At 43.6% G+C, this 25070-nt stretch overlaps 1 protein-coding gene across 1 annotated transcript in view; it reads right to left on the reverse strand.

The window, feature by feature from the left end:
- Nucleotides 1-23569, reverse strand: part of LONRF3 (LON peptidase N-terminal domain and ring finger 3) — a 38260-nt gene extending 14691 nt beyond the window's left edge. Inside the window, exons 1-6 of the mRNA XM_077285200.1 lie at nt 22898-23569; nt 13479-13597; nt 12952-13074; nt 9091-9246; nt 5729-5966; nt 5125-5206 (exon numbers count right to left, since the gene is read on the reverse strand). Coding sequence (XP_077141315.1) covers nt 5125-5206; nt 5729-5966; nt 9091-9246; nt 12952-13074; nt 13479-13597; nt 22898-23492 — 1313 coding nt within the window. The 5' untranslated portion in view covers nt 23493-23569. The remainder of the gene's footprint in view (nt 1-5124; nt 5207-5728; nt 5967-9090; nt 9247-12951; nt 13075-13478; nt 13598-22897) is intronic.
- Nucleotides 23570-25070: the final 1501 nt, after the last annotated feature.

The raw sequence follows: 25070 nt of genomic DNA on the forward strand, positions 1-25070 counted from the left end.
ACGGACCCAGCGGAGGCAATTGATTGGATGCGATCTCGCGGGGGTCCGAATGTGGACAATCCCTAACCTGGACTCCTTGATCAAAGGCAACATACCTAGAGCTTTCTGTAGGGGTGCGGGAAAAGAGTCAACAATACCGGACACTGTATCCAGTGAGGGTATCCCCTTTTCAATCTGACTGCGGGAGAATGGAAATACTCTCCCCTACTGTTCAAGTTTTCTTGTTCTTGTTTTTTCTTTTGGTTTTATGCACCAGTTTTGATTGTTTATTAAGTAAGACTGCCGCTGATACTAACTCTTCGCCCTGTATGATACTGATGGATTGCACCCGAATAATAATGTTATGCATTAACTTTTTCTTTAAAGGTAAATATGGGGGCTGAAATTATATGTATGACATGGAATATACGAGGTATCAAAACCCCTAGAAAGAAAATTAAGGTATTTTCTCAGATTAAAAGGTACCATCCCCACATTGTAGCACTAATAGAAACACACTTAACAAGAGATACGGCTAGGTGTGTGCAAAAACCATGGGTACAATGGGCCTTACATGCCTTCCACACCAGTTATTCCAGAGGGGTTTCTCTACTGATACACAAGGAGGTCAGATGGGAGGCCAAGGAGGCGAGACGTGATCCCGAGGGTCGCTTTGTCTTTGTGCATGCATTCATCAACTCACGAGAGTATGTATTGTTATGTATCTATAATCCACCCCCTGCCAACATGTCGGTTCTTCGTATGGCTCTAGGCTTCTCCTTAAAATATCCAGAAGCAAATGTTATCTGCATGGGAGACTTTAACTTAGTTATGGATCAATCTATGGACAGATTGAGACTAGATGACGTAGCACCAGGAGACACTTTACCTCAACCCCCCTCTCAATTAGCACAATTTATGGATGGTAGTGGATGGCTGGATTTGTGGAGAATGAGTCATCCGGGGGTCAAGGGGTACACTTGCCACTCATCTACTAGACAGTCACTATCTCGAATAGACTATATATTTGGATCGAGTGGATTGGCATTATGGATGGATAGTATTGACCATGGTGGCCGGGGGATCTCAGATCACAGCCCAATCATTCTTAAACTTAAATTTGGACAATCTAATAATAATAGTAAGTCCTGGAAATTGAACCCCTTCTGGTTAAAATTAATAGACGCCAGCGATAGGACGATTGATCAGCTGAATAGTTTTATTCTAACACACTCGGAACTCCAAAATCTTGGTTTATTTTGGGACACCCTGAAGGCATATTTGAGGGGATGTCTGTCCTCTACTATCTCCTATATTAAGAGGGTGACGGCGAAAGAGGATGAGGAGATGGAACAAAGATTAAAAGACTCAGAGGCCACTTATATAGCCAACCAGTCCAGCAGTAATAGAATTGAATGGCTTACTTCCCAGAGACTATATACCCAACATGCAGATGTTAAGTCAAAGCGCAAATTGTTTTTTACTCGCCAAGCCTATTTTGAACTGGGAAATCAGGCCAGTACACTTTTGGCCTTTTTGGTACGCCAACATAATACCTCTAACACAATATTGCAGATCCGGGTGTCTGATGGCTCTTTGGTGTCCTCTACTGAGGGGATACTTCGGAGCTTCTATGACTATTATACCTCGCTATATAAATCTAGCAGTGGTTCTGGTATTGATGAATGTTTAAATTATTTATCAGATATAACATTCCCCTCACTGAGCCCATCTCAGCAAACCCTTATGGAGGCTGAATTTACCCTGGAGGAGGTAGAACATGCTATAACAGATATGGCAGCTGGAAAAGCCCCGGGACCTGATGGATTTCCCATTGAGTTCTATAGGAAATATCGTGACAAACTGGCACCTATACTGCTGAAAGTCCTCAAAGGAATATGGGAGGGGGAATCTGTACCCGAAACGTTTTATGATGCTAATATTGTTGTACTCAGGAAGGAGGGGAAGGATCCTCTGGATTGTGGATCATATAGACCAATCTCCCTAGTGAACGTAGATTATAAAATTTTCACTAAAATCCTAGCCACTAGATTGAATAAGATCATATTAGACCTCATACACCCGGATCAAACCGGTTTTATGCCGGGGAAAAATACTTCTATCAATATCAGACGGGTACAGTCGGTCATACAATATAGCTCTTTGGAACCAGACAATAAGTGGGCATTGGCTTCGCTGGACGCAGCCAAGGCTTTTGATTCCCTCGAATGGCCCTTCTTGATTGCATGTTTACGGAAGTATGGGTTTGGGAATAAATTTTTGAGGGGGATAGGTACATTGTATGCAAAACCTAGGGCACGAATGGTGGTGAATGGCTCAATGTCTGCACCGTTTTCTTTGCATAGAGGAACTCGACAGGGGTGTCCTCTCTCCCCAGCTCTATTTGCCTTGGCGATAGAGGCCTTGGCAATACGAATGAGATCTTCTGTAGACATTAAAGGGATACATATCTCTGACAGGGTGGATGTCATCGGTTTGTATGCTGATGACATGGTGGTGTTTATGGATCAAACGGAGGAAACATTACCGAAAGTAATAACAATGATAGATAGATTCAGCAAATTTTCTGGCCTTTATATAAATTGGGAAAAGTCTGCCCTGATGCCTCTCTCCCATGCTCCGATGCCCTGCCTTGAGACCCTCTCACTGTTACCTATTGTCTCCAAGTTTAAATATCTAGGAATATATATGTCCCAGAGTAGTCACTTAGACTTGCATCTTAATATATATCCGTTACTAGGTGTGGTTAAATCCAAATTTGCTACCTGGGACAAACTACCATTATCTGTGGCTGGACGTATTAATCTCATAAAGATGATTTTGCTCCCAAAGCTGAGCTACTGTTTTCAACACAGCGCAGTCATAATTCCCAAATCTTTTTTCACAACCCTAAATTCCCTTACTACATCTTTCATATGGGGAAAGGCTAGGCCTAAACTTAAGTTATCCACCCTGCAAAGACCCAAACAAGGGGGTGGGATGGCTTTGCCAGACTTCTACCTATATTACCTTGCTGGTCAGGCTAAAATGTTGAATATGTGGATGCCTGGGAAGGCTCTTCCTAACTCTGAAAACCATATTCTGTACTCAGCTAAAATTGATTGTCCACTGGGATTTCTGGAGATGGAGAGAACTACTGTTCCTCATTTATTACCTCTGCTTCGGTTGGCGCGATCAATATGGAGGCAAATTAAAAAGGTAACGGGTTTTGCTGACATAGCAGCTGAGATGCCATTGTGGAATAATGGTTATTTTTCGGTATTACTGGGCCATCCGTCCACCGAATTCTGGATATCGTATAGTGTCCTTACAGTAAGAGATCTACATAATCAGGGGATTTTTGTTTCCTTCGAACAGTTACAAAATACCCACAACATACCAAAATCTCAATTTTTCCGTTACTTGCAACTAAGGTCAGCCTTCCAGTCACATATGCGGAGTGTGGGCACGGGTCGAGCTATCTCAGATCTACCGTTAATAGGTATCCTTAATTCGCAGGGTCCCCAGGGACTTATCTCCTCTTTGTACACCTATCTGTTATCCATGGGTGAGGGATCTACCACAGATTCAATTAAAGGGAAGTGGGGACGGCTTCTGCCTGATACACTGGGAGAGGAATGGGATGAAATATTGGAATCCCCAACTAAAGTCTCCCCATCAGCTAATAATAAGATGACCCAACTATATATTATACACCAATCCTATTTGACTCCGATCCGTCTTTTTAGAATGGGTCGCCTACACTCATCAGACTGTTTGAGATGCCATTCTAGCAATGCAGATTTTATTCACATGGTATGGGAGTGTCCTATTGTCTTCCAATATTGGAATGAGGTTACGACATTATTGACGTCATTGGTGTCGATCCCTGTCCCGCTAGAACCCCTGGTGTGCTTATTTGGAGTGTGGGAGGCGGGGACCTGGGATCATCATACGGGAATTTTTCTAAGGGAAACGCTGTTTTTGGCACGAAAGGTGTTGGCTTTGAGATGGATGGGTGGTTCTTGTCCAACTCTTAGGGCATGGATGGACTTGGTGAATTCCATTGTTCCGTATGAGCGGACGCTGTACCAAAATAGAGGTAATCCAGCTAAATTTGAGAAGATATGGGAAAGATGGAATTCCTCCTGTCACACTGTTTAGGTTAAGTAATTTAACGAATATATAGGGAAAAGGTGTAAGATGGTGGACGTTATCTACTCATAGAGTAGAATTTATCTAGAATTCTCCTTTAAGCGGCAGCATGTTAATGTTAGCTTTAGAGGTTCTGTTAGAAGTTAGTGTAGTTAAAGTTTGAATAGAATGTAAACAAATGATTGACATGCATTGCTTGTAACTTTTACAACATTCCAGACATGATTATGTGTGGTAATTCTATGTATCTAATGGATAATTATGAATATAAGCAAATGTATGTATGGTTCATGCGGTAATTAATAAACGAATTTAAAAAAAAAAATTCTACTCCGGTGAGTGCGCTCCTTACTTCTTTTTTTATTGTTGTGAACTGTGTACTATTTTTTTGGATGCGGCACCCTGGTGTATATGGGGATACATTATTACGGCTATAAGCAGCTAAGAAGGGTTAGAGACATTAGGGTCTAACGTATTGCAGCAGTGCGGAGGTATTTTGTTTCTGTTCTTACATAAAGTGTGAGATTGCTTTTAGCAGGGTCGGACTTATCATTGGTGCAACCCCTCTGGCTGCACATGGGCCCAAGAGGTAAGGGGCCCCACTTCTACCTCTAATGTAGGTGAAATTGCTTTAGGATAAGCTATTGGACTGGAAAGGGAAAGACTGGAAATTGTTCTTGTACAGGGGCCCTCTTCTGCCTGTCAGCCACTGGCTTTTAGGCTATGTTGTAGGACTGTTTTATAATACCCTAAGAGTATAACATTATCTGATTGGTGGCCATCATTTGGGCTACTTGTACTTTTGCCACTTTACTACCAAAAGAGGTAAAAGGAAATGAGCAGAAACTCAGGAGGAGCGTCACTGTAGGGCGTACAGGTGATAGGTGGCCACCAGAGGTTTTCTGAGTAACTGGTCGCAGATTAAAGGAAACAAATGATTTTCACTTCGGATGTCATGTTGGGAACAATCCCAGCAGAAAGAAACGTTACCTCATACAGAGAGAACAGTCCAGATCTGATGGGTCTACGTAGACGGTGTCCCGGTCTCCATTGTTTACTCGTACTAATAAATCTAAAAGAATAAAAACTGCATTTAGTGGAATATGCCATACTTTCTACACTAGAAGGACATGCAATCTCATCAGACTTGGATAAAGTTGATTTTTTTTATTTATTTATAACAATAAGTTCATTTGTATGAATGTGCAGTATGTATCTGCCAGAAAGAAATACGTGTGACATGTTCCAATATATGGTAAATTTCAGGGGTATTTCCTCCAACGGCATGGGAGAAGAACACAGAGGTAGAGCAGATCGGTGACCATTCTATGTGTATGACACCTTAGGGCCTAGTCACATGTGGTTTGCAGCACAAGCAAGGGATACATAAGGAGGACTTTCTGATGTATACCTCCGGTAGAAGACCCTGACATATGCCCCTACATAGACAGAGTGATATATGTAGCCATAACATTCTAGGTTAAATACATTTTCATGTTTCTGCTGGGTGCCTGTACATATGAAATAGCAACACAATATTTCATACACAGGCAGAAATACACCTGAACATGAGAACTGAACCTGAAGGTCTCACCTCTTTTCTGGAGCTTGCATGGCCCCTCCAGCATTCTTCCCTCATCATCCGACGATAGCTTTCTCTTTAGTGTGTTGCACGGCAGAGGCAGTTTTACAGGAGTCTCTGCTGATGAGGTCCTTTTATTCTCCACGTCTGTTTTATTTTCAGATTTCTGCTTAAACTTCCATGAGCTTTTACATTCACATGAGTCTACTTCTTCAGGAAACATTACTGATTTCTTATATTCCATATGTCCCTAATCACATGAAAGGTAAATTGTGTTTTAGTTTTCTTGCCATCTCAAGATAATGGGATTTTCTGTAAATGTCAACGATCAAGAGAACAGGAGAAACCAATCCTTCATGAAGGCTCAGACTGGCCGACAGGAGAATCCTCCGGTAGGCCCTCGTCAATGAGTGCGAATGACTAGAGCTATTACACTTGATTCACAATTTGCAGAAAAACAAGCTAGCCAAATTAACATTGCATAGAAGCAAAAGTAAATTTGTGCACTAGGGTCAAGTTAATTTTGCATGTAGCTGAACAGTGGGCCCAAGAATCAATTTTACTGGTGGACCTTTGCGAACCCTGGACTGGTGGACTGCTTTGCACACTCTTGGCATTCTCTTGAGGAGCTTCGAGGTAGTCACAGGGAATGGTCTTCCAACAATCTTGAAGGAGTTCCCAGAGATGCTTAGCGCTTGTTGGCCCTTTTGCCTTCACTCTGCGGTCCAGCACACCCCAAACCATCTCGATTGGGTTCAGGTCTGGTGACTGTGGAGGCCAGATCATCTGGCGTAGCACCCCATCACTCTCCTTCTTGGTCAAATAGCCCTTACACAGCCTGGAGGTGTGTTTGGGGTCATTATCCTGTTGAAAAATAAATGATGGTCCAACTAAACGCAAACCGGATGGAATAGCATGCCGCTGCAAATGCTGTGGTAGCCATGCTGGTTCAGTATGCCTTCAATTTTGAATAAATCCCCAACAGTGTCACCAGCAAGTACCCCCACACCATCACATCTCCTCCTCCATGCTTCACGGTGGGAACCAGGCATGTAGAGTCCATCCGTTCACCTTTTCTGTGTCGCACAAAGACACGGTGGTTGGAACCAAAGATCTCAAATTTGGACTCATCAGACCAAAGCACAGATTTCCACTGGTCTAATGTCCATTCCTTGGGTTCTTTAGCCCAAACAAGTCTCTTCTGCTTGTTGCCTGTCCTTAGCAGTGGTTTCCTAGCAGCTATTTTACCATGAAGGCCTGCTGCACAAAGTCTCCTCTTAACAGTTGTTGTAGAGATGTGTCTGCTGCTAGAACTCTGTGTGTCATTGACCTGGTCTCTAATCTGAGCTGCTGTTAACCTGCGATTTCCGAGGCTGGTGACTTGGATAAACTTATCCTCAGAAGCAGAAGTGATTCTTGGTCTTCCTTTCCTGGGGCGGTCCTTATGTGAGCCAGTTTCTTTGTAGCGCTTGATGGTTTTTGCCATTGCACTTGGGGACACTTTCAAAATTTTCCCAATTTTTCGGACTGACTGACCTTCATTTCTTAAAGTAATGATGGCGACTCGTTTTTCTTTACTTAGAATTTGTATTATGGCAATAAAAAAGCAGCTAACAGTCTATTCAGTAGGACTATCAGCTGTTAACCACCAGACTTCTGCACAACACAACTGATGGTCCCAAACCCATTTATAAGGCAAGAAATCCCAATTATTAAACCTGACAAGGCACACCTGTGAAGTGAAAACCATTCCCGGTGACTACCTCTTGAAGCTCATCAAGAGAATGCCAAGAGTGTGCACAGCAGTCATCAAAGCAAAAGGTGGCTACTTTGAAGAACCTAGAATATAAAACATTTTCAGTTGTTTCACACTTTTTTGTTAAGTATATAATTCCACATGTCTTAATTCATAGTTTTGATGCCTTCAGAGTGAATGTACAATTTTCATAGTCATGAAAATACAGAAAAATCTTTAAATGAGAAGGTGTGTTCAAAATTTTTGATCTGTACTGTATGTGAGAGGTAGTTGGCACAATATATTTGTTTCACTAAGTTCAGAAAAGGGCAGCATCTCAATTTATTTGATGAACTACCCCGTTTATTATTATTATATAGGAAAATAAGTACATTTGTGAATGAGAGTAATGTGATATTTGCATGTAGCTGAACAGTGGGCCACTAGAATCAATGTTACTGGTGGGTCCTTGGCACCCCTGTCCGGCACGGTATAATATAATATTCATATATAAAATAGTGTTGGCCTCAGTGGAAGTCATTTGAAGAATGGTCAGGTCCATTCTTTTAGCCACTTCATGGTTAAAAGAAGTCATAAAAGACTGAACATGTGCACAGTAAGACGTTTTGCCATTGCAGTGCATATGTTCATTATTCTTAACATTTAAACTATGTGCACACGTAGGAAATGTGGTGCAGAATTTTCTGCACAAAATCCGCATCTCCTGGCAGAATCCGCAGCTGCGGATTTGCCGCGGTTTTTATGCGGATTTGCTGTGGAATTGATGTGGATTTTGTGCGGATTTGCTGCGGTTTTTCCCACTGCGGATTTCTATGATGGAAGGGTGCAGAAACGCTGCAGATCTGCACAAAAGTAGTGACATGCACTTCTTTTAAATCCGCAGCATTTCCGCACAGCTTTTTTTTTTTACCCATTGATTTACATTGTACTGTAAATCACAGTGCGGATCTGCAGCGTTTCTGCACGGAAAAATCCGCTGCGGATCCGCACTAAATCCGCATCGTGTGCACATAGCCTTACTGAGTGCTTTTTAGGTTGGTTCCGAGCTGGATCTGCCTGAAAAAGACACTGTGTGCACATACCCTTAAGACTCCATACTAAGCTGGTCCGTTTAAGAATAATCAGTGCTTCCCCCTAAGCTGGATCTCTTGGCTCATATTGTTATTACAGCCATACTTTATCTTGTAGAACACGGGGCTGATGGCGAAGTGCCAGACTCTAATGATGAGATTGACAGAACAATGCCCCGTGTTCTTGGAGGATCCTTCGTATACACTTTTCCCCAGTTCAGTGATCCCTTTCTAGTGTCTGACTCAATATGCCGATGACATCCAACCCCTGGAATGTAACAATGATCTCACTGCCTATAAATAGGAAACACAGAAGCTGAAAATGAAGACTGGATGCGGAAGAGAGGAAAGCTGAACAAGATGGTCCTACAGCAAAAGATGATGGGAGAAGATTAGAACGCTTTCACCGATGATTTCCTATGAATAATGTACAGTGTTACACACGATGGTGGTGCTATGAGTCAAAAACAGTAACAAAATCAAAATCTATTATGTTATTTCTTAAGACACAGAGCCATGATAAAATACCAGCAGATCATCTTACTCACCCTATATAATCTCTGTGTGTTACTGCTGTAGTCCGAGGTGCTTAGTGAATTCGTTGTAAGACTTCCCTTTATCCTCGTGGGATGATGTGGCATTATTTGCAGGATTTCAGGCAAGTCTCCCTGACTGTGTCCAGGACTTAACATCTTTAGCAAAAGCTGTGGATATGATAAAATAACAATACATTTATTAATACGTGCAAAACTTCCTGTGACTAGAAGATGAGATGTTGGTGGATATGTGGCAACAACAGTCTTTGGAACTTGGAGAAAATATAATAACTTAATCTGTTGGGTTTACATGTGAACATCAAGTCTTCAATTTTCTGGTAATTTTAGATTACTGCAAATCTTTGTTATCGAGTCCTCAGAATTGTTTTATGTATCTGGGAGTCGTTCAGAGTCACTCATAAATTACTTAATTCTTTCCTGAATTTCCAGTTTTGGACATTTAGTTCATTTCCCAGTATACAATAGATGAAAATTCTCCAAAGCTGCTGATTTTACTGGAGGTCTATCTGGAGTGTATGGGGCCTCTTAAATCTTCCTGGACAGATGATGTTAGAGAAGGAATGAAAATTTAGAAATTGCAAAATCAAATTATTTGGTTTTCAGGGGTGACTGAAGTGTCAAGCAGTGACTTTCCTCTTTCTGTTCAAAACACATGAATGCTCACCCGAGCTGAGCGTACATGTATATTGGAAGGTCAAGAGACATAGCAGACAGCCATCTCATGTGTAGTCAGCCTTAGGCCGGCGTCACACTCAGCGTATGTAAATACGGTCCGTTTATTAAGGCCGTAATACGCAGAAATCTTCCCAAAATAGTGATCCATATGTCATCCGTAGGCAGGGTGTGTCAGCGTATTTTGCGCATGGCCTCCTCCGTATGTAATCCGTATGGCATCCGTACTGCAATATTTTCTCGCAGGCTTGCAAAACCGACATCTAATGGATTTATGTGCTCAAATGTTCGTTAAAACATATATACAGTATGTGTATATCTATATCTATATATATATATATATATATATATATATATATATATATATATATATATATATATATATATATATATATATATATATATAATGTCATTGAGACACAATATCTATACACACACACACAGTGCCTACAAGTAGTATTCAACCCCCTGCAGATTTAGCAGGTTTACACATTTGGAATTAACTTGGCATTGTGACATTTGGACTGTAGATCAGCCTGGAAGTGTGAAATGCACTGCAGCAAAAAAGAATGTTATTTCTTTGTTTATTTATTTTTTTTAAATTGTGAAAAGTTTTTTCAGAGGGTCATTTATTATTCAACCCCTCAACCCCCCAGAATTCTGTTTGGTTCCCCTAAAGTATTAAGAAGTAGTTCAGGCACAAAGAACAATGAGCTTCACATGTTTGGATTAATTATCTCTTTATCCAGCCTTTTCTGACTATTTAAGACCCTCCCCAAACTTGTGAACAGCACTCAAACATGGTCAACATGGGAAAGACAAAGGAGCATTCCAAGGCCATCAGAGACAAGATCGTGGAGGGTCACAAGGCTGGCAAGGGGTACAAAACCCTTTCCAAGGAGTTGGGCCTACCTGTCTCCACTGTTGGGAGCATCATCCGGAAGTGGAAGGCTTATGGAACTACTGTTAGCCTTCCATGGCCTGGACAGCCTTTGAAAGTTTCCTCCCGTGCCGAGGCCAGGCTTGTCCGAAGAGTCAAGGCTAACCCAAGGACAACAAGGAAGGAGCTCCGGGAAGATCTCATGGCAGTGGGGACATTGGTTTCAGTCAATACCATAAGTAACGTACTCCACCGCAATGGTCTCCATTCCAGACGAGCCCGTAAGGTACCATTACTTTCAAAGCGTCATGTCAAGGCTCGTCTACAGTTTGCTCATGATCACTTGGAGGACTCTGAGACTGACTGGTTCAAGGTTCTCTGGTCTGATGAGACCAAGCGATCTTGGTCTCATCAGACCAGAGATCTTTGGTGCCAACCACACACGTGACGTTTGGAGACTGGATGGCACTGCATACGATCCCAAGAATACCATCCCTACAGTCAAGCATGGTGGTGGCAGCATCATGCTGTGGGGCTGTTTCTCAGCCAAGGGGCCTGGCCATCTGGTCCGCATCCATGGGAAGATGGATAGCACGGCCTACCTGGAGATTTTGGCCAAGGATCTCCGCTCCTCCATCAAGGATCTTAAGATGGGTCGTCATTTCATCTTCCAACAAGACAACGACCCAAAGCACACAGCCAAGAAAACCAAGGCCTGGTTCAAGAGGCAAAAAATCAAGGTGTTGCAGTGGCCTAGTCAGTCTCCTGACCTTAACACAATTGAAAACTTGTGGAAGGAGCTCAAGATTAAAGTCCACATGAGACACCCAAAGAACCTAGATAACTTGGAGAAGATCTGCATGGAGGAGTGGGCCAAAATAACTCCAGAGACCTGTGCCGGCCTGATCAGGTCTTATAAAAGATGATTATTAGCGGTAATTGCAAACAAAGGTTATTCCACTAAATATTAAACCTAGGGGTTGAATAATAATTGACCCACACTTTTATGTTTAAAATTTATAAAAATTTAACTGAGCAACAAAACTTTTTGGTTTGTAAGATTTATGCATCTGTTAATAAATCCTGCTCTTGTTTGAAGTTTGAAGGCTCTAACTTATTTGCATCTTATTAAACCTGCTAAATCTGCAGGGGGTTGAATACTACTTGTAGGCACTGTATATAATCCGTATTTATATTTAATTCAGCGCGAGATATGTGAAAAGCCGGTAATTCAATTTTCGGAAAAAATTGGGGGGCCAATAACCATGGACCCTCTCCTGGCTATTAATATCTGCCCTCAGTCACTGGCTTTACCATTCTGGCAGAGAAAATTGCGCGGGAGCCCACGCCAATTTTTTCAGCGATTTAACCCTTTATCTTACAAGCTACAGCGCCCAAATTTTGCACATACACACTACTATTAGTAGTGTGGAATATGCAAAAAAAAAAAAGGGATATGAGATGGTTTACTGTATGTAAACCATGTCTCATATCATGTCGGGTTTGGGAAGGAGAAATGAAAAGCCGGCAATTGAATTACCGGCTTTTCTATAGAACACCGCTGCGTATTTCTCGCAAGTCACACTGCTGGTCCGTGTGTAATCCGTATTTTTCTCGCCCCCATAGACTTTCATTGGCGATTTTTTTGCGCATTACGGTGACAAACGCAGCATGCTGCGATTTTGTACGGCCGTAGAAGACCGTATAATACGGATCCGTAAAATACGGCTGATAGGAGCTGGGCCATAGAGAATCATTGGGCCGTGTGTTATGCGTATTTTACGGGTGTATTTTCTGCGCTCATACGTCCGTAAAACTCGCCAGTGTGACGCCGGCCTTAGGCTTCCCTGACATTCTAAACATGTTTTTTTTTTTGCATAGGGATTGAGATTAGACAACACTTAACCTTTAAAAAAATTTTGTGAGAATCAAAAGAAGTTTCACAACTGGTAATTATAAAATGTTCCTGTGCCGAGATAATCTTATAAATGTGCCCCAGCATAATGGCTGTGACTGACCGTGCAGAAATATGGTCTGATCATACACAGCTCTTTGGCAGGGGAAGAAGCATGTCTGATGATTCTATTCTAGATTTCTATTGAATGATCTCTTCAAAAAAAAAAAAAAAAGTACTTTTTTTTTAAATTAGGGGACAAACACCTTTACAGCCATACCAATACTTCTACATGTAAAAACCTACTCACAGCTTCCATTTAATAAAACAGACATGTCCGAAAAGAAGACGGGTCGACCATATTTGATGTGTGCAGGCATCATTAGAAACAGAATTATTACATTACCTTCTGAGCTTCTGATTTTGCTGTATTATTCCCAGAATCAAGCGCGAGACAGTAAAGATATTCTTTTAAAGCATCATCAGTTTTTCCCAAGTTAACCAGTGCTTGTGCTTTTTTCAGATGCCCCTATTTATTTAAAAAAAAGAAATATTGAATTATTTTGTGTCATTTTATACTTCTGATGCATACTCATACCCTTCCTCAGACTGACACAATAAAGAGTATAAATAATTATTTATCATATATTATTGAGTGTTAGCCTCAGAACACAAGACGTAGGCTCACAGGAAAGAAAAGAATTGTTCCATATCTCAAGGCACCAATACATTTGGAAATCGCACTTTAAAAATCCTATGTTAGCCCCAAGTTCTGTTTAGCTACTGATATTAATCTAGAGAAGATGCAGAATGCTCACTATATTTTTCCAAATAAATAAATGCATAACAAATAGCGATGGATGGAGCTCTGTCTTTTTCTGCCATCTATGCTTGTAGTGTAATAGACAAATAATTCTAAGATCAAAAACTTACTTTTAACCAATTTGGCTGCAGCTTACAAGCGATGTCCGCATCGTTCAGGGCCTGTTCATAGGACTTCAGGTTGAGGTGAATCATAGAACGGTTGCTATACAGTAAATGGTCAAGTGAAGCTGTAACAAAAAAAGGAACATCACAATCTGCCGATAATGGACACGTGTCGGTAGGTTAGACGTCCTGCATTATCAGAATGGAAATGTAGGGGAAGTACTGTATATATAAGAAGTACAAAATTATTCCTTTTTTTTGAGTATTTACTGTCATTAACGAAGCCTGGTTATTTATTGAGAAGGAAATGGTTATTATTTTTTTCTTCGTGAGGCTCATTCTTTTTATGCTGAAATATTTCTTCTATGGCTCAACTGTTGACCCCCATCAGGCCAAAAACGAGCTCAACAGAACATTTGGATTTTGAAAATTACAACATTTCTCTTGTTTAGAACAACATTTTTTTCTAAAGCCTAAGAGAAAAATGTGAGTTGAAATATTACTCGCATCTTAAGTTTTTACGGCACCGAATCTCCACCATTCTCTTAAAGGTGGATCCTGAGGATAGGCTGTCAATTCTAAAGGGGAGATTAACCCTTTATTAGAGGACTGGATATATTTCTTATCCATGACGCAACTGTAATCTAGAGTTGAGAGAAGCAACTGAAAATTTCCCACACTTTAGAAGATCCCGCATGTCCATGCCCTTGGATTGTAATGGTCAACGTGTAAAGATTAATTTCAATTATGGTGGCATTGTAGGGGGCTTCAATATTTGCTTCTAGTTTCCCCTGGACAGAACAGTTCAAGCATTAGAATATTGTTGGAGGACACAAATAGGGATTGTCTAAATTAGACACCACCTTTAAGCTGTTACTACCAATTTTTGTTTCACCAATTCTTTTATCCATTAATTCATTTATTTTTTTTACTCACTTACATAGCACCATTAATTCCACAACTCTTTCAGACCCCTGTATATTGCTGTCCCCATTGAGGCTCACGATCCATATTCTCTGTCAGTATGTTTTTGGAATGTGGGAGGAACCTGAAGGAAACCCGGGGGAAACCCACACAAACACAGGGAGAACACACAAACTCCTTGCAGATATTGTTCTTGGTGGGATTTGAACCCAGGACCCCAGTGCTACATGGCTTCTGTGCCAACCACCGAGCCACCTTTGTGGCCACTTAAAGCCATTACTATTCAAAATCTCCTGGGCTGCACTGAGAATTGCTGGGCGATCCCTCCTACAGGATATTTCGCAGTTTGTTTAAATGGCGTCCACTTTGGCCAATTATGTTTTTTTTCCTGTAAAGATCAACAAAACTGAAACCTGTTCAGGAAAACTTGTAGCCATTGTCGAATGCACAATGGAAGATTTACCTCTAGGACAAGATATAAATGACCAGCCATCATGGTTTAATTGCTGAGAATTCTCTAGCTCATTTTAATAATCTGTTAACCAGAGTAATTGCCCTCGGGTGGTCAGAAGATTTCATATACAGACCCGAGCACATCAAGTTGTTAGGTCAGTAGTGATGTTAATGGGAAGGAAGCTCATTAAGTTCTAATTATCATTTTTCCATTACAGTATATGTTCCAGCAGAGTAGTCACTTGGGAAGGGAAGTCCAGAGCAATTTATAAAATTAAATAGGTCTTCATAGAATCTGTTTCATGAGAAATGTGTCTCAGAACTAGAAGAGTATCCTAGTAACTATGGTCAGAGGACAGGAGTAGGTCTACAATGATGATTTTCCTCAAATATCAGCACTTTTTTTTTTTTTTTACTCACTAAAGGGGTAAAAGCATGAGATTGGGGGCAGAGGCATAAGATCGGGGGCAGAGGCATGAGATCAGGGGCAGAGATGCAAAGACCGCTCCCATCCCCACTTCCTGTAATCTCAGGGTCTCTGCTGCTATAGATGGATCACACATGACATCAGCGGACAGCAAGTTGGACAGAAGTGAGATACCTAGTGGTCGGCAGATTGGAACAATTTTTGGGACTTAGATTGTTATTTTGTGTAAATAAAGTATTTTGCAATGTTATTAGTCAATGTCATCTCTATAAGAGGAGCCTCTTTCCTGACACAGCAGTGACCATGTAACAATTTTGAGCACCTGAAATTGTTATCAGGGGAAGTAAGAACCCCATAGATGAAAGCTTTTGGTGGGGAAAACAGTTTCGTCAAACAACAATGTAAGAAATCAATACACTGCCAGAAAGTCTGGGTGTCACCATTATAATCTATCATTGTACAGCTGAAAAGCAAACTGCCCATTATTGTAATATTGACCTATATTCCTAATAGACACGGGAGCAGCGTACAAAGCCGAGTTACATAAGGTGGGGAAGGCGCAGCTATTAATACTCGCTATGACATTCCCATACTGTTGGTAATTGTTTTGCCATTATTTTCTGTTAAATAGAAGCTTTCTGTGTTAAAATGTATCACTTCAATACAAAATTAGCTCTGGCTCCAAATTAGCTGATTGTAAAGTGTCATTTCGCACTAAGAAATGTCAACAACGTGTGTTGCTATGGCATCTGGATCGTAATGGATGGAACAGAATAGTAACAGAATCCCAGTGCTCCTCGTCATTCTGACACTATTTATAGCAAAGTAAACGGAAGCAAATAAATATACAAAGCGATAACGTGAAGGTCGCCCTTTGTTGGATCTTTGGAGAACATTTTTATTAATTTCCTAGTTCACTATCTAGTATTTCACTTTTTAGCAAACGTGATCATCTCAATCAGCTGCGAGGAGATCAATGTCTCTGTGGCTGCAGGGAATACAGACGTACAACGTGCGGAGTATCATGAGAACATGGACCTGGCTTTTTCAGACCATACGATAGGCACAATTTAGGGTCTATAGCGCATGACGCCAATCTACCCTGCAACTTAGATCACCTCTGTATTACAGCCTTTTGAGGGAACTGATTTCAATGCCCCACCTTTCCACTAAACCAAAATATAACATATATTTTCATTTTGTCCATATTTTTCCGGGAGCATGGATGACGAGGGCCACTATAAGTCTATGGATCTGTGAAAAAACAGGTAAAGAGCATGGGATGGCATCGGTGTGCTGCCCGTGGTTAGCATTGTAAAGTATAGGAGAAACTTTGTCATTTATTTCTTCATCTATCTGTGAAAAACACTGATGGGAAAAACGGAAACAGTGATGGTAAAAACGGACAGTGATGGTAAAAACGGAAACAGTGATGGGAAAAACGGACAGTGATGGTAAAAACGGAAACAGTGATGGGAAAAATGGACACAGGGATGGGAAAAACAGACACAGGGATGTAAAAACGGACACACTGATGGGAAAAACGGAAACAATGATGGGAAAAACGGACACAGTGATGGTAAAAACGGACACGCTGATGGTAAAAAGGGACACGCTGATGGGAAAATCGGAAACAGTGATGGAAAAACGGAAACAGTGATGGAAAAACGGACACGCTGATGGGAAAAATGAACACAGTGATGGGAAAAATGGACACGCTGATGGTAAAAACGGACACGCTGATGGGAAAATCAGAAACTGATGGGAAAAACGGAAACAGTGATGGGAAAAACGGACACGCTGATGGGAAAAACGGACACTGATGGTAAAAATGGACACGCTGATGGTAAAAATGGACACAGTGATGACACTCTGATTACCGCCACTAACATTTTTTCACGTATGTGTTTAAACAAAGATGTGTGAATGAGGCCTAAGGCTGTAAGTTGAGGTCGGGTTACCAGCAATCAGACTGGGCACTGCTATTCATATACAGAAAGTGAAGTACGCCCATGGGAACCCGGCCTAAAGAGAATAGTATTGGACCCCAAAGATCTGATATCTCGACCTGTCCTACAGATGGTTTGTCAATATCTGGTGAGTGGACAATACCGTCAATGACCTTTTCTGTAGCGGATTTATTCTCAGGGACCTGTAGGAAGTGTCAGGTGTATTAGAACCAGTGGCTTGTTGGTCCAAATGCAAAATCTCCCATAGGGCCCCCAACTATCACAGGTCTTTAATTGTACTGGTCATGTCATATGTGCCAAAGGGACTTTTAGGCCCCTATGATCCTGAGAGTGGGTGTGACTACAAACCCGGCATCCGATTAGTATCCACCCATCGAGTGGGCCACTCAGGTTTCTGTGCCCATTGCCTTATTTTGTCAGAGCTCCGTACCTAGACCCCTATTGGTATACCCCCAAATGATAATGTAATGTTTTCTATGGTTGCTGATTGGTTAATATTTGGAGAACAAAAGGTAATGTACATATATTGTTAGTAAAGCCCATGATTTCCTGATCATGAGGGGCTAACCACGTTAGCATAGTGATCTGATGGCTTGAGATACTGAAGGTGGCACAGTAATAAAGTGCGCGGCAGCTTCTCCATTTTCTGGATCGGTGGGGATCCCTGGTGATACTCACTTACTTCATGTTATGAAAATACTGCTATAAAAGAACCAGAGCGGTTCCATAGATTATTGAAAAAAAGTGACTTGCCGAGATGAAACAATTGCATCACTATATTATATGAAGATAATAGGCTTCCATCTATTAAGAGATCATTATAGAGTGCATTGTTCGGCTGCAGACAACTCCAATGTATGTGGTTGCCAGCGAGCTGCATTCTCTGCTCTGTTTCCACAGAGGATCAGTCATTTTGCCAGCTCCGATTTACAAAAATCTAAGTACCGTACATTCTGATAATTCCATTGTATAAGAGGCACTCAATAATTCCACGATCTAGTTAAATTACAGTTATTGTTGGGAAAAGGTTGCCAATGTTTGACCCAGTTCTTTGTTACCTCACTAGTTATGCAAGCATAGAAGAGGGAGGCGGGCGGGAGAGCTGGCAGACCGTGTATTCTTCATGGTTATGCAACTCTGCTCTCCTGACCCACTTTCTCAACATAGCTACACTTCCAAGGAACAAACCGGTTAGGCTTCTTAAAAAGAACATGTGGAGCAGCACCGAGGCCACGGAACGGGTGCCAGCTCCAGAACATGACACTCCGCTACTAGCTAGTGGAACCCATAAAGTCAGAGCACATAAAAGCTCCACAGAACACTTGTAATACTGTAAGGATATTAAGGAACATATTCAGAACTGATTAAAGTGGATTCTTTTACCAATTACATGTATATTATGTATAGGGTTGTCTGTGTGATCTAATATAGGGGCTCCCGGATCAAGATTTCTTATCTAAATGCCGGCATTGTTCATTGAAAACAATGGACCCATTGGACGGAGAAAACTAACAATTATACAACACCCGATTCCAAGGAATCCCAGCAACTAGATCCCAAAATCATTTTGTATATTATTGGAAACTACAATGGGAGCCAGGGTTGTCCAAACCAGATAACCCCATTAACAATGTACAGTGCCTGCTTTGTCTAATGTTATGTAACCATACTATGTCTGATCAGAAACCAGGCAAAGTCAACATCACCTCACTCTTCCATTCTATCAATTATGCGCATTTATTTAGCATATTAGGAAATACTAGATAATATATCAGTTCATGAAATTCGGGTGTCATCCAAGAGCGGTCTGATGTTTTTCATGGTCCCATAGACTTGCATGGCCAAGTGCGATCCAATACTCAAATTAAAAAATTAATAAATCAAACATGTCTCTTATTTTTTGCTTGGATCACTCAGTATGAAGGAAAAAAATATGACGTGCAATGCGCCATAGAATATCATGGGTACATGGTGAAAACCATGGATAGCACTCGTCCGAGATAATCAGTTGTGTGCAGGAGCCCGTATAGCCTGTGTGCTCACGATGAGTTTTTGATGCTGTGTGTTTCCTTACAGTTCCCATAAAGTGTATGAGATTTATATCTCATTCTCATCTGTGCTTTTATTTACTCAGCATAAACGGACCTGCGCTGATTCACAACATGCTAATTTCCCTTGCCGCTACGCCGAGTTTTATGTGCTTATTTTCCTCATAGACTTGCATCAGATGCGAAAAATGCTCTGGCAAAAAAAATGCACATGCATTTTTAGCGAGTTTCCGCTGTGGAAACACATCAGATCTGTAACCGGCACATGACTGTATCAATAAAGTTGTCAAAACAAAATAACAGGAAGCATCGAAACCAAGCAGCTACATTTAAAACAGGACATCCCAAAAGGAGATAAAGAAAATGCAGAGTCAAAAACGCAATGAAAAATGCAAGTAACCTAATTTACATAATAGGTGCAGAAATGGTTCAGAAAATCTGCAACATCCAAAACTGACCCAATACTCATCCTGAGAGTAAAGCCTGAAAGAGCCTGTACCAAGCTTGAAAGTCATAGCAATAAGTGGATATGAGCGCCACCTGCTACCGGAGGTCCCCGAGCATAGTGCATAGCAGATGCGGAAAACTGCACCTATAGAAAGTGCAATAAATGCCCCATAGAGAAAGCTGAAGGCGTTCGCCAGCCATTGCCCAACATAAGCTCAGTCCACTCTAGGCCGTCCTATACACTTTGTACCAAGGTGAGAGTTTGCTCATTCACACTCCTCTGTGCTCCTTTTTACATCCTGTTTATAGTATACCGATGTACTGCACATAAGAGCCAGAAATGTATCAGATTGTCGCACCAGAGTTATTGGCATGAGCAATGTGGATGAATACTTTTATAGTTACTAGAAAGGAATATTGTTGTATCTGTCAGTATCAGGCCAAGTTCACACGGACGGATTTTCCGGTGTCATTGCTGGCTATGAAAAAAAACAGACAGCACTCAGACCCATGTTATTTAATGGGACTATGCAGAAGAGCAATTTTTTTTTTTTTTTTTTCACGGACCGAATCTGTGCGTAAAAAACTAAATAAAATCACAACGCACTGTTTTTGTCTTTGGGTTGACTGAGACTCCCCCATTCAAATTTAGGAGTGTGTAAAAAATAAATACAAAAAAAACAGATTCCTTATGTAGCCACATTATTATGGTGCCTGATTGTTATGGGTACATTGCAATTATTTAAGAAAAGAAACAATTTCATCTTCTAAATTTTTTAAACTGCCGATGTTTAAAAATCAAAATGGATTGTACACAGATGACAAAAGGGAAAAAAAATGTCTGAATTTTCTGGATGAAATTGGGATGATTTTTATCTAACCTTAAAGTGGTGCATGGCAGTAATGGGGCAGCCCAGATCCAGGCTCTCCATACACAGCAGACTGGCTGTCCCCGTACCAGTCTGCAGTCCCCGCTTGGTGCAGATTTTGAGACAGTTTCAGTCAATTCTATATGCGTGTTAACATAGAAAAAGCTGCAGGGTGACCTGTGGGGTATGCCCAAGTTCCTCATGCCAGCCTATTCCTGAGAGCCCCCCCTCAGTGCCCGCACAGTGTGACCAGTTGGGTATGCCCAGGTTCCTCATGCCAGCCTATACCTGAGAGCCCCCCTCAGTGCCCACACAGTGTGACCAGTGGGGTATGCCCAGGTTCCTCATGCCAGCCTATACCTGAGAGCCCCCCCTCAGTGCCCGCACAGTGTGACCAGTGGGGTATGCCCAGGTTCCTCATGCCAGCCTATACCTGAGAGCCCCCCTCAGTGCCCACACAGTGTGACCAGTGGGGTATGCCCAGGTTCCTCATGCCAGCCTATACCTGAGAGCCGCCCCTGTGCCCGCAGTGTGACCAGTGGGGTATGCCCAGGTTCCTCATGCCAGCCTATACCTAACAGCCCCCCTCAGTGCCCGCACAGTGTGACCAGTGGGGTATGCCCAGGTTCCTCATGCCAGCCTATACCTGAGAGCCCCCCCTCAGTGCCCGCACAGTGTGACCAGTGGGGTATGCCCAGGTTCCTCATGCCAGCCTATACCTGAGAGCCCCCCTCAGTGCCCACACAGTGTGACCAGTGGGGTATGCCCAGGTTCCTCATGCCAGCCTATACCTGAGAGCCGCCCCTGTGCCCGCAGTGTGACCAGTGGGGTATGCCCAGGTTCCTCATGCCAGCCTATACCTAACAGCCCCCCTCAGTGCCCGCACAGTGTGACCAGTGGGGTATGCCCAGGTTCCTCATGCCAGCCTATACCTGAGAGCCGCCCCTGTGCCCGCACAGTGTGACCAGTGGGGTATGCCCAGGTTCCTCATGCCAGCTTATACCTGAGAGCCCCCCTCAGTGCCCGCACAGTGTGACCAGTGGGGTATGCCCAGGTTCCTCATGCCAGCTTATACCTGAGAGCCCCCCTCAGTGCCCGCACAGTGTGACCAGTGGGGTATGCCCAGGTTCCTCATGCCAGCCTATACCTGACAGCCCCCCTCAGTGCCCGCACAGTGTGACCAGTGGGGTATGCCCAGGTTCCTCATGCCAGCCTATACCTGAGAGCTGCCCCTGTGCCCGCACAGTGTGACCAGTGGGGTATGCCCAGGTTCCTCATGCCAGCCTATACCAGAGAGCCGCCCCTCTGTGTCCGCATAGTGTGACCAGTGGGGTATGCCCAGGTTCCTCATGCCAGCCTATACCTGAGAGCCCCCCTCAGTGCCCGCACAGTGTGACCAGTGGGGTATGCCCAGGTTCCTCATGCCAGCCTATACCTGAGAGCCCCCCTCAGTGCCCGCACAGTGTGACCAGTGGGGTATGCCCAGTTTCCTCATGCCAGCCTATACCTGAGAGCCCCCCTCAGTGCCCGCACAGTGTGACTAGTGGGGTATGCCCAGGTTCCTCATGCCAGCCTATACCTGAGAGCCGCCCCTGTGCCCGCACAGTGTGACCAGTGGCGTATGCCCAGGTTCCTCATGCCAGCCTATACCGGAGAGCCGCCCCTCTGTGCCCGCACAGTGTGACCAGTGGGGTATTTACAGGTTCCTCATGGCAGCCTATACCTGAGAGCCGCCACTGTGCCCGCACAGTGTGACCAGTGGGGTGTGACCAGTGGGGTATGCCCAGGTTCTTTATGCCAGCCTATACCAGAGAGCCGCCCCTCTGTGCCCGCACAGTGTGACCAGTGGGGTATGCCCAGGTTCCTCATGCCAGCCTATACCTGAGAGCCGCCCCTGTGCCCGCACAGTGTGACCAGTGGCGTATGCCCAGGTTCCTCATGCCAGCCTATACCGGAGAGCCGCCCCTCTGTGCCCGCACAGTGTGACCAGTGGGGTATGCCCAGGTTCCCTATGCCAGCCTATACCTGAGAGCCCCCCTCAGTGCCCGCACAGTGTGACCAGTGGGGTATGCCCAGGTTCCTCATGCCAGCCTATACCAGAGAGCCGCCCCTCTGTGTCCGCACAGTGTGACCAGTGGGGTATGCCCAGGTTCCCCATGCCAGCCTATACCTGAGAGCCCCCCTCAGTGCCCGCACAGTGTGACCAGTGGGGTATGCCCAGGTTCCTCATGCCAGCCTATAGCTGAGAGCCGCCCCTGTGCCCGCACAGTGTGACCATTGCTCTTACCTAGAGAGATCGCCTCGTTGTATCTGTCCAGGGCATCCTGCAGCTTGCTCTCACCGAGCAGGGCATTGCCCTCATGCCTGAGCCTGGCAGCCCGGACCTCGCAGGAGAACCACTTGGCTATGATGGTGCTGAGGAGCACATTGACCCTGTAGTGCTGCCCCGGAGCCTCCCTGCACAGTGGGCACGGCGTCCTCCTCCTTTCCAGGCACCTCTTACAGAAGGTGTGCCCACATGGCAGGGTCACCGGCTCGTACAGGAAGCCCTGGCACTCCTTGCAGGTGAGGACCCCCCACTGCGGGCTCAGGGGCAGCGGCTCCCCTCCTCTCAGCGGCTCCGCCAGGCAGCACACCAGGGTCTCCAGCTGCTCCGCACTCAGCTTCTTCTGGGCAGCGGCTTCCCGGTACAGCGAGCAGGCGTCCTGCAGTCTGCCGGTGTATGCCAGGCACTCTGCCCTCCGGAGCAGCAGCCCCCAGTCCGCCGCCCCCGACTGCTGCCCCTCACAGAGCTCACTCGCCAGCTGGAAGTTGTGGGCTTGAAAGGCTTGTGCGGCAAACTCCAGCATGAGGCCGGCACTGCCTCCCTCCGGGCTGCCCATGCTGCCCTCACTGCTCCCCGGGGCCCCGGAGTCGCCTCATGCCTGCCACACGGCTCCAAGAAGTCTCCCAGCCAAGTGTTATATAAAAAGCCCGGCACGTGACGCCCAGCGGCGGCTCCCATTGGCCGAGCGCCTTCAAATTGTTACAAAACCTCACTGGGTTTTATAACAAGGTTGCGGTTGTCATTGTGTGAGCGAATGTCAAAGTAAAGTAGCGATCGTGCCAAGAAGGCGGACACGTACACAGCTGGCACACAGGGCACACTATATAATTATACTATGTAATACCTGCCAGCCAAGACACGTACACAGCTGGCACAATATACCATAGAATATATACTATAATAATACCCCCCAGCCCGGACACTTACACAGCTGGCACACAGGGCACAATATATAATATACAATACCTGCCAGCCAAGACACGTACACAGCTGGCACACAGGGTACAATATACTATAGAATATATAATATAGTAATATAATACCTCCCAGCCAAGTCACGTACACAGCTGGCACACAGGGCACAATATATAATTATAATATACAATACCTGCCAGCCAAGACACGTACACAGCTGGCACACAGGGTACAATATACTATAGAATATATAATATGGTAATATAATACCTCCCAGCCAAGACACGTACACAGCTGGCACACTATACGATAGAATATATACTATAATAATACCCCCAGCCCGGACACGTACACAGCTGGCACACAGGGTACAATATACTATAGACTATATAATATGGTAATATAATACCTCCCAGCCAAGACACGTACACAGCTGGCACACTATACGATAGACTATATACTATAATAATACCCCCAGCCCGGACACGTACACAGCTGGCACACAGGGTACAATATACTATAGAATATATAATATAGTAATATAATACCTCCTAGCCAAGACACGTACACAGCTGGCACACAGGGTACAATATATAATTATAATATATAATACCTGCCAGCCAAGACACGTACACAGCTGGCACACAGGGTACAATATACTATAGAATATATAATATGGTAATATAATACCTCCCAGCCAAGTCACGTACACAGCTGGCACACAGGGTACAATATACTATAGAATATATAATATGGTAATATAATGCCTCCTAGCCAAGACACGTACACAGCTGGCACACAGGGCACAATATATAATTATAATATACAATACCTGCCAGCCAAGACACGTACACAGCTGGCACAATATACGATAGAATATATACTATAATAATACCCCCCAGCCCGGACACGTACACAGCTGGCACACAGGGTACAATATACTATAGAATATATAATATAGTAATATAATACCTCCTAGCCAAGACACGTACACAGCTGGCACACAGGGCACACACAGGGCCATGGCCGATTTTAGACAAAGTGGGGCCCTGGACAAAAGTTTAAAGTGGGCACCAAATGCTCACATATTCCACATCACACACAAACATTTCTGTTGTATTTACATGCGCTGAGCTCAGGCCACTAAACGAACGCGATCAACAATATTGAAGTCGTTTGACACTTGTTTCCCGGCCTCTTTACACGGCTGAGGAAGAAT

The sequence above is a fragment of the Ranitomeya variabilis genome, chromosome 2, assembly GCF_051348905.1.
Source record: "Ranitomeya variabilis isolate aRanVar5 chromosome 2, aRanVar5.hap1, whole genome shotgun sequence".
Classification (NCBI taxonomy): Eukaryota; Metazoa; Chordata; class Amphibia; order Anura; family Dendrobatidae; genus Ranitomeya; species Ranitomeya variabilis.